The sequence below is a fragment of the Anabrus simplex genome, chromosome 5 (genome assembly GCF_040414725.1).
Source record: "Anabrus simplex isolate iqAnaSimp1 chromosome 5, ASM4041472v1, whole genome shotgun sequence".
Classification (NCBI taxonomy): Eukaryota; Metazoa; Arthropoda; class Insecta; order Orthoptera; family Tettigoniidae; genus Anabrus; species Anabrus simplex.
This window is the reverse complement of record NC_090269.1, coordinates 33,375,649-33,391,173: the sequence shown is the minus strand read 5'-3', so window position 1 is coordinate 33,391,173 and position 15,525 is coordinate 33,375,649. Positions and strand designations below refer to the sequence as shown.

Here is a 15,525-nt window from a genome sequence, read left to right as displayed (position 1 = left end):
AGCATAAATTCAAGCAATAACCCTATCTAAATTCTGGTATCTATAGATTAACATGTGTAGAATGTAAATTTTTATACGTTGGCCAAACTGGCCATAGCTTTGTCACACAATACCTTGAACATGTTAATCCTGCAAAACATCATAAACATTCTACTATGAGTGTTCACATGAGAGAATCAGGCCACCATTTTACAACTATAGAGAAAGACTTAAAAATCATCAAAAAGATAGAAAAGGGAAAATTAATGACAGAATTAGAAAATATCTATATCCATGTAGACCAGCATTTCAATAAGGAGAAAAACTTAAATGATGAAATCGAAATAAAAAATCCTTTACATGAACAATTGCCCAAACTTTTACAAATGCTTAATCTAGAAAAAAATAACTTTGCTAAAGTTTTTATCCCCAAAACAACCAATAATCATGTAACATTAATGAACATAATCCCCCACTATGCCTCCTCTAGACAATCCCCTCCTAAAGCTACACCTAATAACATTACTCTGCCCACCCTTACTCCCTCCCCCCAACCCCTACCACCACCTCAGTCGTACAACACAACGAGCAGACTTGGAACAACAGGCAGTCACTATGCAACTTTAGGTAACACCAGACAGACAAACAGTAATTGGAGGGGTAAGTGAAATTTCCTTAAGTGCTCACTCAACTAGTAACACCACATTCAACACTCACACAAATCTTTTTTCTTGTTACAGACATGCCAACAAGCGATAGCCTATTCAACAACTTTTAGCTACACAGTTCGTCGAATTACGTCCCTTTCAACCACGATTCATTTTAATTCATTGCTTCAGATCTTTGGTCAATGATTTCAACAAGTATATATTTATTCAACAACATTGCCGGTGTCAAATTACAACAACAGTTTAAACTTCGTGAAGACTACGGTTTAACCTGTCACAAGTTTCAATTATCAAGATGACGAGATCTTAGAATTTTATAGACTCTTATCCTCAAAGGATAACATAAACTTTTAGCCCGATCTCATTTTCAGATTTCAAATGACTGTAACCTAATTATTAGTTCTTAAGATTGAATCACAAGTCATTCTTCAATATTTTAGACATACTAATTGTTTGAAAATATTTGAGAGCAAATGTATTCTACCATAATTTTAAATGAATATTTTTATCAACTTTTTCACTATTAAGTCCTTGTTAATAAGGCATGCTACCAATGATTCTGCCTTCTATGATATTTTAGTAAAATAAGTTTAAGATTGTAAAATGTACGAATAGTTTTTAAGTCATTAGTTACGAACATAAACCACCCCTTGAGATTCTAGGTTGGCTGATGATGAAACATATCTTGTATTGGAGGAGCGAAACATGTCCGCATATAACTTCATATTAATGAGGAAACTCTAAATGTAATAACATTTTGATGTATTGAATAGGTGGTTTATAATAAAACATTGTTTGTTGTAATTAAATTCCTCTGGTTCAGGGACTAGACATTTGCATTTATTTTAATACACACCCCTCTATTTACACCACACTACCAATCACCAATCACAGTCAATAATGAAGAATTCATCCCTCTACCAAGGTTGTATCCAACAAGTGCTAAAATCCAGATGTGCTGCTGGTCCCTAGTAATTAGGGGCACCTAGGATTAAAAAAACACATACACAATGGAAGAAGAAAAACAACAACCAAGAACATTGCTTTGGAAGAAGTTGTTCAAGTTTTGCAGCAAATGCACAAAGTAGATCTCACTCTTAGGACATGATATAGGCTTTTGGGCTTATGCCGTATCAAGAAAATAACAAAACAACAAGTTAAATTTTACAAGATCCACCTTTTCAATACAAGATATGTTGTTGATAAAAATTACAACATTATTTATTAATTTTGGGCTTATGCCGTATCAAGAAAATAACAAAACAATAAGTTAAATTTTACAAGATCCACCTTTTGAATATAAGATATGTTGTTGATAAAAATTACAACATTATTTATTAAATGGTACAGGTTTCAACGTCCATGGATGTCATCATCAGCCAAATAGGGTCATTATACAAAGATACACATTAAAGTTAAAATACATAAAATTGACCCTTATAATTAAAATTATCTATAACAAGTTAAAATATAAAGCATATTTATGCTAAATGTCCAGGTTTGATTATATAATTAGTACAAGATTGACAACTCGTAAGTCACTAATAAAATAAAAATATGAAGTTGGGAATCCGCGTAGAAATAAGTTTGAAGTCATTGACAGACTTGTAAAATTTAACTTATTGTTTTGTAATCTCTATTCAATACGGACCAAACATGAAATTCTTGATTTTAAAATCAAGAAAATAAGGTGAAATTCTTTGTTTCACAGAGAACTATGCTCTGAGTCTTCAGAAGAAAATCTCGACTGTCCACGAGAAAGGCTTCTAAAACAATGAGGTTTGAATTTAGACATTACCCAGTAGAAGTGTAAATGGTACATTCATTCGTCACCAGATGGCTCCTCGGATGAGGTACAGCACTAGCGTTCGGAGCAGAAGCTGACGGAACCATCAGAATCAGTCTGAGAGGGTCACATAACACCGATTTGGATGGTTCCGTCACCTTCCTCTTCGAACGCTAACACTGTACCGCATCCAAGGAGCCATCTGGTGACAAATGAACGTACCATTTACACTTCTATTGGGTAACGTCTAAATTCAAACCTCATTGTTTTAGAAGCCTCTCTTGTGGGCAGTCGAGATTTTCTTTTGATGAACGCAGAGAACTTCTCCTTATTTTCTTGACACGGCATAAGCCGAAAAGCCTATATCATGTCTATAAGTACGGGCCATGAAAGCATCAATGGCAACATTAGATCTCACTCTTTTTCCATGTTATGAAAAAACGGGACATTTGAAGGTTACAATCTGTCATACTCACAAATTTCATGAGGCCAGACATTGCAAAAGGAGGATGTCTAGTCAGCCTACCCATGATATAGAGGTAGTGTGCCTACCTCTTGGAGGCTTTGGGTTTGATTCTTAACCAGTCCAAAGATTTCAATGCTGGACTGAGGGCTAGAATAGAGTTCACTCTGTCTCATGAGTTCAGCTGAAGAGTTTTCTCATATGAGAGTTAACAGCCCAGTTAAGAAAGCTAAGCAATATGGCTGAGAATATTGTCACAATGCCCACATGCCACTCACTCCAATATCTGCTGGCCATCTGGCTGAGCAGTAGTTGGCTTGGCAGGTCAAGGCACTTAGTAAGCTACGTGTACAATAGATTGTTTCTTAAAGATAGATGAATGCAAATCATCCAATATTAATAATAACAATAGTAAGAGTACAGGGAGTATAATTTAAGACTTTGTAGCGGAAAATCGAGGCATAAGAGCGCAGAGCAGTATGCAGAGCAGTGCTGCAGTGTACTTAACCATCGCAATAATAAACTCACAACACACCTTAGAAAGATCAATAGTTGCTAGTGAACTGAGCGACAAAGGTAAGCATCTATTACGTCAGCTGTCAACATTTCTTTATCATGCCATGTGGCGCTCACTTGGGGATTTCCAAGACCTGTGAGCAGAATTGCAAAGTCTTAAATTATATTCCTTGTATAAGAGACTCAAGAGTGTCATTAATGGTGAGAAAAATCCTGGAGAAATATTTCACCTGCATCTCTTTAAAAATCATGGAAGAGTCTCTAATGGATTTACCACTAAAGAAGACGAGAATATTTAAAATTTTTACGGCAATCTAAAAGAGATAACGTGGTAAATATCACACTGTGAGGTCACTGTATATTCTGGCTACAATCAGAAAAAGTGTAACAGATCACTAAATTGTAGATACAGTGCTACAGTGAAGAACTAAAGAAGATGGCATAGTGATAGTGAGGTTGATATTGACTTGCTAATGGCAGATAGAATTTAAAGTCTTAGGTGTGAGAAAGCCTCTATGATTCCACTGCATGCATTAAATGGGGAATATTTTTCTATAGTAATGTTGACCTAACATCAGGTTTTGTTTCAGGTTGCCTTGTGTTTTACTGAATGAATGTAAACTTCCCAATATAATAAACTAACTGATATACTTTTAATCATATGCTAGCGAGATATAGATGTCCTTGCATACAGTGAGAGAGAATAAGTGTGCTTTCTCTTTATAATATTACTGCTATTAACACTGTAGCATCTTGTTTCATTACTGAGATTAGTAGTAATGGTTTATCCAAAATGGTTCCAGGCCCCTTTACTTCAGATGAACAGCTTTCTATGGTACTAACATTCATTCATTGCCTGAAGAGCCATGGTCTTAGGGTTTCCCTGGTGTGGATTTCAAGTTTTTACGTGCTTCCAGCAGAAAAGTTTTCTGTGCCTTATGTACCACTGGAAGTTTAACACCAACTGCTACTGCAAACTGTCCTGGTTTGTAAGGACTTACTGGTGCTGGTGAATAGTCCCATTTCTTTGGAGAAGCTGGAGATCTTGCTCTCAGTCTATTAGGAGATTGGTTTATTGCTGGCACAGCTGCTACATGAATGGGAGGATTAGCTACCTTTGGTTTATCAGCCCCAGAACTCGGTGTCAGGTACTGCAGTACTCCCCGTGGAGACACAGGTGTCCTATTTTGTGGTGTAGGGGATGGAGATTTATCTGCTGGTGATGGAATATTTAGTCTTGCTGGTAATACAACATTTATTCTTGCAGGAGATACAGCAGTTACTTTTGCTGGAGATACTGCTTTCGGTCTTGTTGGAGACACGTTATTCCTTGCCACTTGAGGTGTATTTCTATTAGTTGGTGATAAAAGCTTTTCGCCTGTTGGTGAGGCAGGACTTTGAACAACATGTGATCCCATGAGAGAGTGAGCATCTTCTTTCATCGGTTCATCCTGTAAAGAATGTTTAAAATATTAGCAAAGTTGCCTTTTCTAATCTAAAGAAGATAATTAAATACTATAACAAAAAGGAATTAGTTTTGTATTTGTAAAATTCCTGATATAATCCTGCCATACGTTATAGAACATCTAATGAGTGATGATTGGGGAGGGGAACTGTTTGCTATAACAGAGTGATGCAATCTGTTACCCCAGCACGAGTGGTATAGCAATGTCTTCACGGAATATTAGTGAACTGTCTGGCAATAATACTCCCATTATTCATGTACTATGAGAGATCAAGTTTCTTTCGACTGTGTTTCTTCTATATTCATGGAACTGTAGCTCTTCAAAAAATAGAAATGTCTCCTAAGAAATCAAGCAAAGTAATACATTCTCAGAGCAGAAAGATCATGTTCAATTTTTCAATATTCTGTACAGAAAAAAAGTATTACCAGTAACTATATATAAAAAAAAGAGCAACAACTGAGTGAGGACTAGGTATATAATAAATTACTTGAATTAGAAAATTCATTCAATAAAGCTTTTGAACTACATTTTAGAAAAATGTAAGTTTTATAAATACAACAATCCAAACTTGATAAGGGTCTGAAGAGAGGAGCTGCTTGTTGACATCAATATAACTTGCAGGTGTTCGACACAATCTGCTTCTTAGCATACATTAGAAGAAATGTCTACAAATCTGTAAAATGTCTAAGGCTGCAGGTAGAAGTGATAAAGCAGTATGAAAAAGAGGGCAAGAACTGAAGTTGAATTCTAACTTGTAATGTAAGAAAAAGCCTCCTCATGGCGTATGATGGGCAATATTCTGCAGCAGAGCAACTAACTGTTTTGGTACCGAGAATCCTCAAGTTTCTTAATACTCCTGAAATGAGTGGCTTTTCTAAAAATCTGCCCATTTCAGAGCAAGATGAAGCCATTTATTTGAATTCCTTCATCAGCCTACTAATAATTGCTAATCCAGTAGTGCTTTATCCCTTTCAGACCGAGTACGCACAATTGTGCGGGTTCGTATTTTAGTTATCCCTGACCGTATTTGATTTTTTTTCGGCGCTACACCGGACTTCAGTGATTGCGCAGGACACGTGGCGTGTATTTCAATTGATTTTAGTATGCGCTTGACCGCCAGGGCGAAGGAAGAAGAGTTTAAAAAGCACAGTTGATCGGCGAGATGGCAGGAAGCAGTAGTGCCGAAAGTAAGTATTTATTTACTGGGTTTATATTAATCTAGAAGCTTTACTGAATACCGGAATATATTCAATGAAGTGTGTACATTGGTTAGTGAACGTAAATTTTGAAGCTACACCATCGTACGTGATACAACGAGGTTTTGCATTTTAATACGCACAATTGTGTGGGTCCTGTTTTTCGGATGTTAGTTTTTATTTTGTAAAATAAACTATTAATATGTGTATTAAGGAGCATTTTAGTCAGTTCTTGACGTACAAACAAAAATTCACACCTCCAGTTTTCTTTCAGGTCTGAAAGGGTTAAAGTAACTGTACATCCTAGAAAATTTAATTATTATCTCCCTGTAGACACCTGCAACAAACATTATATCTATAAGTTCAGTTGTTTCTGAGAAAAAATATACCTGCAAGTACCTTACAGAATATCATGCGCTCATACTTGTTGAGCAACTGTATATTTTAAATGTGAATTATCACGATTAGGAATTGCAAATCTAGTCAAAGTAATGTGTTGTATCCATAAAAATATTATGAAAATCTTGTTTGAGCACCTGGTGTGTTTCACAAGCTCTCGTAATTGAGTTGTGCTCCTGGAAGTCAAATTTTAGGTGGGAAGAGTTAGTGAATACTTAAGGATTGTTAATACGAGGGTGAGTCAATAAATAAGTCACAAACATGTGTGTGCCTTATACCATTTGAAATTACGTGCGCATGTTTTGCCAGCAGATGGCAGCATATGTATGATTGTTGTACGACATCTCGCAGGCACTCAGTCAGTCAGAGGCTGTTAGTGCACGATGGCACATGTGTTGCATGACTGTACACGAGAAGAATGGCGTGCAGTTGTGCGCTTTTTGTGGGCCAAAGGACTGTCCATAGAAGAAGTGCATCGTGGAATGCATCCCGTCTATGGTGAAAACTGTTTCTCATGGAAAGCTGTGTTCGATTAGATCCAGAAGTTTAACCATGGAAGGAAAAGCATCAGAGTTGAGGAGCATCCTGGTCGTCCTGTGGAGGTGTCAACTGCAACCACATTACAGCGTGTGGATCAGCTCCTGACTTAGCCCCCAGTGATTTTCATCTGTTTGGGCCCCTAAAAAATCATTTGGGTGGCCATCATCTTGATACAGATGATGGGCCTCTAAAAAATTGTTTGGGTGGCCATCATCTTAATACAGATGATGCCATAATCTATGAGGTTACACGTTGGCTGCAACAGCAACCAAAGGACTTCTTTGCTGCTGGCTTTTAAGGACTTGTAAAGAGATGGGATAAGTGCCTGAATGTACAGGGTGTATATGTGGAAAAGTGAAATAAATGTCAGAAAGTTACTTTGATTATTTTTCCCTCAATTATTTATTGACTTGCCCTCGTAAGTTAATAACTTCATTTTCTTTTTAAGAAACTTGCTGTAAACATCCTATAGGTTTATAAATTTTGCAGAATTCTGTGAATGCAAACAAGCAGTCATGCTGTTGAAGTTTTAGTGACAGCGGCCTGCCTAGAATTAGACCAGTCAACTAGGGTTGCCAGATGTCCTGGATTTTACAGGACAGTACCGTATTTGAGTTAAATGTCCCATGTCCCAGACAGTTGCTATCTGGGATGCCAATTGCCCCCATATTTTGAACCTCGAGAGAAATACGCCAGTGTTTCCACCTCTGATAAGTATCAAGAGCTTTTCTTCTTTCTTTCAAAGAGGACAGATTTCTACACTCCCTGGTTTCGTTATCTGGTGCGAGTTCGTAGATTAAAAAAAAAAATTTATTGTTTGCAGTTCTTGGTTTGTCCATCCTGGTGAATAAGACACGTAATAGTGAACAGCTACCTGAGATAGCCCAAGTCCATCGCATGTTCGTGTGAAATTGTCAGCTGTGAGAAATATTGAGGTATGCGGAAAAACAAAAGCAAGGGTTAAGGGAAAAAGACATGGTGGTGGACAGACAAAATAAAAAAAAATAAAAGAAAGGAACAAGGTGAAGAAACTATTTTGAACTCATGAATAAAGTCTGCTTTACATGCAAGTTGCATAAACCATAATAATTTAAATTATTAGAATGGACCTGGTGTGTAATGGTTTACTTTTGAAGAAACCAAACAAAATTGTTGTGAAACATAAAGCTTGTCAGTAGTTTGTTACAAATCACATGGCATAAATATAAAAGACTACCATATCTACTATTCCAGGACATGAAGAGATTCATCAAAACTAAAGTCTGCATGATCCATTGTAGCAAATACAGTAAAGACAATACACGACACTTACGGATTTCGCCTTGCTAAATTGGGAGACAATTCGACGGTGGCGCTCCTAGTGACTTGACCTGGACAAATGGCGCTAAATTCAAATATCAATGGAAATGTATATACGGAAATGGATAAATAAATCGCGTCTAGAAAGACAGTGGTATTGAGATATTAACTTCGAAGTTGCTAAAGCAATTCTGGATAAATGAATGAAGAGTTATTTAAAAGGTTATTATTCAAAGACTGAAATTAGACATATAAACAAGGTGTGAAATGGACTGCTGTGAAATGGTTTGATCTTTCATTTATGCATTACTTTTTTAGCTTTAGCATACCTGCCTGAAATCTTACGGTTGGATTTGTCTTTTTTCCTCATTTAAAAACAATGTATCATCACATTGAGACATTTGTCAATAAAAATATCGGTACATTCCTTACACATATGATGGAATGAATTAACATTTAATAGCTGGACAATTTTCCTCTTAACATGAAGCCAACTAACAGAAAGAAAATCTATAAAATCCCGGCTTTAATCTGAGAAGAGGGATAGAAGAAAGAAAAGTTTGAAAATGTTGCCGATAGTGATGCTTTGAGGAATATTTACGTACAATTAGAGTAAAAATGTAACATACCCTTGGCTATATAGTCGAGGATTTTTAAAGTCGCTGGCCTGGAAATGATCTGAACAGATCTTATAATTCTTATACATGCGTAACGTCCCTTCTTTCTTGTACACTTTATCCAAATCGCTTCTGTGACATTTCAAAACCCACAGATCACACCTACAACAACACATCGGTATTGAAGGTTAACTGCTGCACTATACAACAAAATATGCGTATTATATTTTAAGCCCGTTAAAACATGGGTCGAGCAGGTCAGAAGATTATGAAGTACTACAAAAATCTCTGTCACTGGAAGAATATATATGCAAACACAATATTACTTACATGTTCTTGTCACGAGGGAACCTGAAGAACGAACGCGCATTTTTCTCTACTTCGTAATTACTGCAGCCAAACACAGCACATACCTTTCCCCTCATGTTGAGAGGAGATATCAAGGAATGACACACGCTACTATTTAATTATGTCAACTCACTGAAAACGCATAAATAACACCAAAAACTTCACACAAAAATACACGTGCTCTTATGACAGAATCAGTACCATTCAGGTCTATCCGCTAGAGTGAGCTCCAATAGCTGTCCCTCGATATCTCGCTCAGTGTCGTGTATTGTCTCTACTGTATTTGATTGTAGTGTCTCATCATCCAAAGTGTAATTTTTATTATTGTAACCATTATGACTTGATACATATACAAGCAGCCATCCAGAAAAAGGTTAGCCATTTGGAGAAAGTTTCAAACAGAAGGAGCTGAAATTAAATAAAATTAAACTCTAGATGCACATATTGTTTTTAGTGATATAATTTTAAGAAGAAGAGATGCTTATTTTATGTAACAAAAAAAATGTTGGTTTTTATATAATTTTAAATATTTTATTTAGATGACTAGTCTTGTATTTTAAATATAACTTATTTAGAGTATATTGTTAGGAGATTAGGTATCGAGTCTTCAAATTATTTGGTGGAATGTTTGGTTGTTGATGAAGAGAATAGTTGATATTCTGGGAACATGTACAACATTTTATTAATATAGATTAAATAACTTTGTATAGGACTGACAAGGCAGACATAGATCTGCACCAATGATTTTCAATGGTAAATTATCCAAAGTATATTTATTAATTCAGGCGAAGTTTGATCTCAGATCTATCTGATGCTACTTTGTACTGTACTTATCCCTTCAATGTACCTGTAGCCAAGGTGAGGCTAAAACTTCATTGACATTAGCTCTTCTCTCTGGAGAAGTGACCAGCATCCTCTTCACTAGCTCCAATGCAGTTAGTGATACATATCTCCACTTATCAGCAGCAAACATGACATGGTGTTGGACCCTTCGGGCTTCACCAAGACTATTGAAAGGTAGCGTCCCACTTAAACTGTAATAAGATACCAAATAACATTAATAACATAATACCATATTCAGATATAATTAGGATTACCAGACATCCTCTTTTATCTGGACATGTTCACCTTTTTAGACCACTATCTGGGGTCTGGGTGGATTACTTAAAAAGTCCAAAAAGCCCTTGGTTTTTTTAGTGAATCTGCTTATTTTGGGGTAATCTGTTGTACTACTTTATTTTTACAAATATTCTTCATTATGCGACAGCATCATTGATTTACAAGTACAAGTAACTAATCTCATTTTGTTCCGTATTGAAGATAACAATAAGTAAAATTCTTTCAAGAATAAAATTTACTGTGTCCACCTATTCAATACAATTATATTCTATAGTGATTAAATCCTACATGAATTACAAACACTAATTAGGAATATGTTTCACCCTAGTTTTGGGCATCTTCAGCCTAATAATAATCTTAAGGTCAAGTCTTTAAACCTATAAACATTAGAACTTAAAACTAAATACAATGGTCTTATGCTAATTTTTTTATAAAAAGTTGTGCTTTAGGTGATATTTACATAGTTTACAATGTGTACAAGGAAGCAATCAAAATTATCTTACAATGGACAATTTCTAGTCATTGTAAGATAATTTCAATTGCTCCTAGGCTGAAGATGCCCAAAACTAGGGCGAAACATGTTCCTAATTAGTGTTTGTAATTCATGTAGGTTTTAATCACTACAGAATATAATTGTATTGAATAGGTGGACACAGTAAATTTTATTCTTGAAAGAATTTTACTTAGCATCATTGATATCGTATCAATATATAAATATGTGATTATGGATATACAGTACATGCGATTATTCTATGCATGCCTTGTATTGTGATTATAAACACTATTTACCACTCTGTATGCTGCATGCTTTTCTCTCAGCAATACCCCATCAGAACATTGCTGTGTTAAGGTGTGACAGATGACAATGTAACAAGTGACAGGACATAAACAGGATTTAAAGGAAGCCTGTTTTAAACAGATGTTGCTGAAAAGTGATACTGATTATTGTGATATTTAAAAATGTATTACTGGGTGAGTTGGATGTGCAGTTAGGGGTGTGCGGCTGTGAGCTTGCATCCAGGAGATAGTGGGTTTGAACCCCACTGTCGGCAGCCCTGAAGATGTTTTTCCGTGGTTTCCCATTTTCACACCAGGCAAATTCTGGGGCTGTGCCTTAATGAAGGCCATGGCCACTTCCTTCCCACTCCTAGGCCTTTCCTATCCCATGTCACGATAAGACCTATCCATGTCACTGCGACGTAAAGCAAACAGCAAAAAAAAAAAAAAAAGTATTCTGTACTTGCAAGCTAAGTGTAAATCCTTTCAAACTGATGATTTGATATATTTTGATCAGTTCTGCAATTTCAAACAATTCCTGAATGAGAGTAGTAAAGACTCTGAATTTAAAAAGTTACCTTGTAGTCAGAAATGGGCAAAGTATTTCCATGCACTTAAGTCAGTTGATTGTAGTTCAGAGTTATTAAAACTTGCAGAATACTTTTTTCTATACCAGGGCCCAATGCAATTGAAGAAAGACTATTTTCATTGATCTCATCATAATGGACTGATAATAGGAACATATCAAAGTAGAATCTGTGAAAATCTTCTTAATGGTTCAATGTAATCTATAACATGTGTGTAAATGTTTATAAGTATACGTTAGACACCCCAAAACTCGTGAAGGCAGAAGTACCAGCAAGGCAAGTAAATTAGTTTCATTGTTTAAATTTTGTAAGAATTTACTGTATAATATGCAAATGAATAAATTTTGTTTATGTAATGGAAAATTAGAATATATTATGTCTAAATTCAGACTCTCGATGGAGGATTTTGTGTCCTCTTTTTTCTGGCATTGTCTTCCTTTTTAAATAGTTTTGTCCTATTCTTTTATCTATTTGCACCTGGTCTCCCTAGATATTATTTACAACTCAATGTTGGCAAACCTTAAAATGGTTTTCTGTGATTTACATAGTTTTCCATTAAGCACCTTAATTACCATTAAGTTCACAGCCACTACCTTACCTATCCTAGAATTTTTCCTATCCCAGCAGCACCAAAACCTACCAGAGTTATGTTATACCGCTAATAATATGAATAAACACATTGGTCAGGAGTGAGTGAAATCTGTCTATCAACTCTAACAGGTTTGATCCCTGAACTCTGAGATGAGTAGCTGAGCCGGATGAGCCCAAGTTGGTGAGTTTGATACTGGCTAAGTCTGGTGGTGTTTGAAGGTCTAATGACACTGAATAAAGAAGTATATAAATACCCACAAAAGACCTATTTTTGAGAAAATACACAAATTCTTGTATGGTAGTTAAAACCAGTGTACAGGAATAATACAAAGACCATCTTGTTGTATACACTGGCAGAAAAAAATCCAAACACCATGAAATAAGGAATGTAGAATAGGCAAATTTTGGCAATATATTTGTTGAGGTAATATATTTAATTGATTAAAGGTACAAGACTACAGGTTAATATCCGCACAAGAAAAGCCATTGCAAATGTGGCATGCTTGTCCAGAACTCCTGGTGTAGGTCCAATGTGTCGACGCCACAGACAAGTGGAACGCAGAGGCTCACTTGGCCTCCTTCTAACCAATGCACAGCCATCAATGTCACCAAGGCAGAACTGGCTTTCATCAGGAAACACAACGGACCTCCACTCTATCCTCCAATGAGCTCTCGCTTGACAACACTGAAGTCGCAGACGACACGGTGGTGGTTTGGGGTAAGTGGAATGCACGCCGCAGGGTATCTGGCTCGGAGCTGTCCTTCGAGTAACCAACTTTGAACAGTTCATTGCCTCACTGTGATGCCAACTGCCGCTCAAATTGCTGCTGCAGACACAGTCCACTACAGCCATACGCCGAATACAGCGGTCCTTCGTCTCGGTGGTGCCACGGGGACATCCAGAGTCCAATCTTCTTACGAGCGTAGCTTCTCGTGACCACTGCTGCCAGCACACATGCAGAGTGGAGACATCCCTGCCAAGTCATTCTGCAATAGCGTGGAAGGAAAATCCACGTAGACCTATTATACGGCCTCATTCAACCACCGTGAGCTGTTGATACTGACTGGCCTCTTCGTCGTCATAAAGGCTTTCTTGACCTGCTCACAGTCGCTCTGTCAAATCTCACCTGTAACTAATGCTCTAGCACAGTAGCCTACAGCCTGTATTTAAAGCAAACCTGATGTGCAACATCATGGGGCCACTACTAGCGCCATGCTAATGCAATTTATAGGAAATTTGAATCAATGTCGTCTTTCTGATGTATAAACACGCCTATCAATGTTCGTTAATCTAGCACAACCCCTTCTTTGTGTTCAGATACTTTTTCTGCCAGTGTAATTACAGTACATACAAACAAGAGCAGGGTAACACACAGGCAAATCAGAATTATTTCCCTGATTTATTACTAATATTATCTATTTATTTCCTTACTACCAAGTGAGTTGCCTACAAAGTATGGGCTGTGAGCTTGCATTTGGGAGATGATCAACTCATACCTCCCCCTATTATAAAATACTCTCCTGGTTAAAAATTGAGCCTTAACTTTGCCACAGATGACGGCATGAAATAAATCCATCCACTACAAGCTGCAGTAGACAGAGGTCACATTGCCAAGACGATCACCAACCTCTTAAGAGAAGGAGGAGAATCCATCCTTACCTGTAGTATAGAATAACTCCCATACTCCATATATCCACTTTGTTGGTGTATGGAGAAGATACCATTACCTCTGGAGCAACGTAGACTTCTGTACCTGCACAAGTGGTCATGTCACTGTGCAAATTCTGATCCTTAGCTAGACCAAAGTCTGTCACCTTAATGAGAGTATGTGGGGAACTGGATACCAGTAAGATGTTAGCAGGCTGAAACATAAATCAACAATTAAATTTACTTACTGGAGAATCTGCAAGGAAAAAAATAGAACCTTGAAATGAGCTTAGTAATAATTTTTCCCATTCATTTAACTACCTCTCATTTTTATCATCAAACAAAATTGAAACAAACACATGACCCAATGCATATCAGACTGTTGCTGCTTAGTCTGGGGTCCAAAAAGTACCACATTTACAACTAAAATTAGTCACTGTGATGAATCTCAATTTGTACAAAGGGCATCTGTATGTGTGCCAGTGAGAAGGGAGCAATTGAATGAACCTATGTGAACTCTCATTTATGTGGTTGTATAAAATATCTTAAATATTGGCCTAAACTTAGGAACATACTGTAGGACATGCGCAATTCTGGAAGCATTATTTCATGTTTCATAAGCCTGGACTTTTCTAGAACTTGTGCAGTTAACAGCGTCGGCAAGAAGGAAGAGTGAATTCATTAGACAGAATAAAAGTGTTTTCTATTGGTCAATGTAAAATCCTGAGGGTTAATTCTGCATCGCTATCGGTCTCCTCCTACACTTACTATGCTTACCATTTCCTGTTTATCGAACTTCACTGCTCCTCGGTGGGAGGAGTGAGCTTCTGTTGTCTTTTATGATTGACCGTCTTAGAGGCTAAACGTGCTCGCTCTGAGCTCCTATCTCACTGGGGAGCTTGGCCTCCTAGGAGAGTAAGCACTCTTGTTTCTTAAATGTTTGGTTGTAACTTCCCTTAAATTTTAAATGTAAACCTTTTCTTTTAGTATGCAGGAGTTTGCCCTCGGATCTTACGTTAACCGCTAACCTTGTTTCATTTCACGATAACTTAGCTTTGCAGATAGTTGCATCTACAACCTTGTCGGAGGCAAACCTTGTTTTTAACCATTTATTTACCTTAAATTAAAATTTTCTATAAGATTTGTTCTCAGTAGTGCTGTATAACATGATGTATTTTAACTTTCCTCTCCTGTTGTGTTTTGGTTGATGAAGTAATCTTGTATTCTTCTACATTTTTGTTTGTATAAGGCTTTAGCTAATCTTGAATTAATTAGAATGGGACTAGCCCTCTGTAACTGAGATGTAAATCGTCGAAATGGGATTTGAAATATTTCTCTTTGGTGCCGAGGTGCACTTGACACTTCGTAAATAACCTGATGTAGCACACCGTGCATGTGTTTTGTTTAAGAAAATATGTTGCACCCAACTTAATTTCCTTTCTGTTATTATGTTGTGTAGGTCTTGCTTTGGTCTTATTGAGGCTTTGACTAATGTTAATTTGAATAAAATTTTAGCTCCCAGAAAG

The 15,525-nt window shown here is 36.8% G+C and overlaps 1 protein-coding gene across 2 annotated transcripts in view; it reads right to left on the bottom strand.

Moving 5' to 3' along the window:
* Positions 1-4,043: 4,043 nt before the first annotated feature.
* Positions 4,044-15,525, bottom strand: part of LOC136873701 (ovarian-specific serine/threonine-protein kinase Lok) — a 55,624-nt gene continuing 44,142 nt past the window's right edge. For both annotated transcript variants that reach the window (XM_067146830.2, XM_067146831.2), the window contains 3 exons: positions 14,012-14,214; positions 10,125-10,311; positions 4,044-4,863 (listed from right to left, as the gene is read on the bottom strand). In XM_067146830.2, the coding sequence (XP_067002931.2) occupies positions 4,285-4,863; positions 10,125-10,311; positions 14,012-14,214 (969 nt within the window). In that variant the 3' untranslated portion in view covers positions 4,044-4,284. The remainder of the gene's footprint in view (positions 4,864-10,124; positions 10,312-14,011; positions 14,215-15,525) is intronic.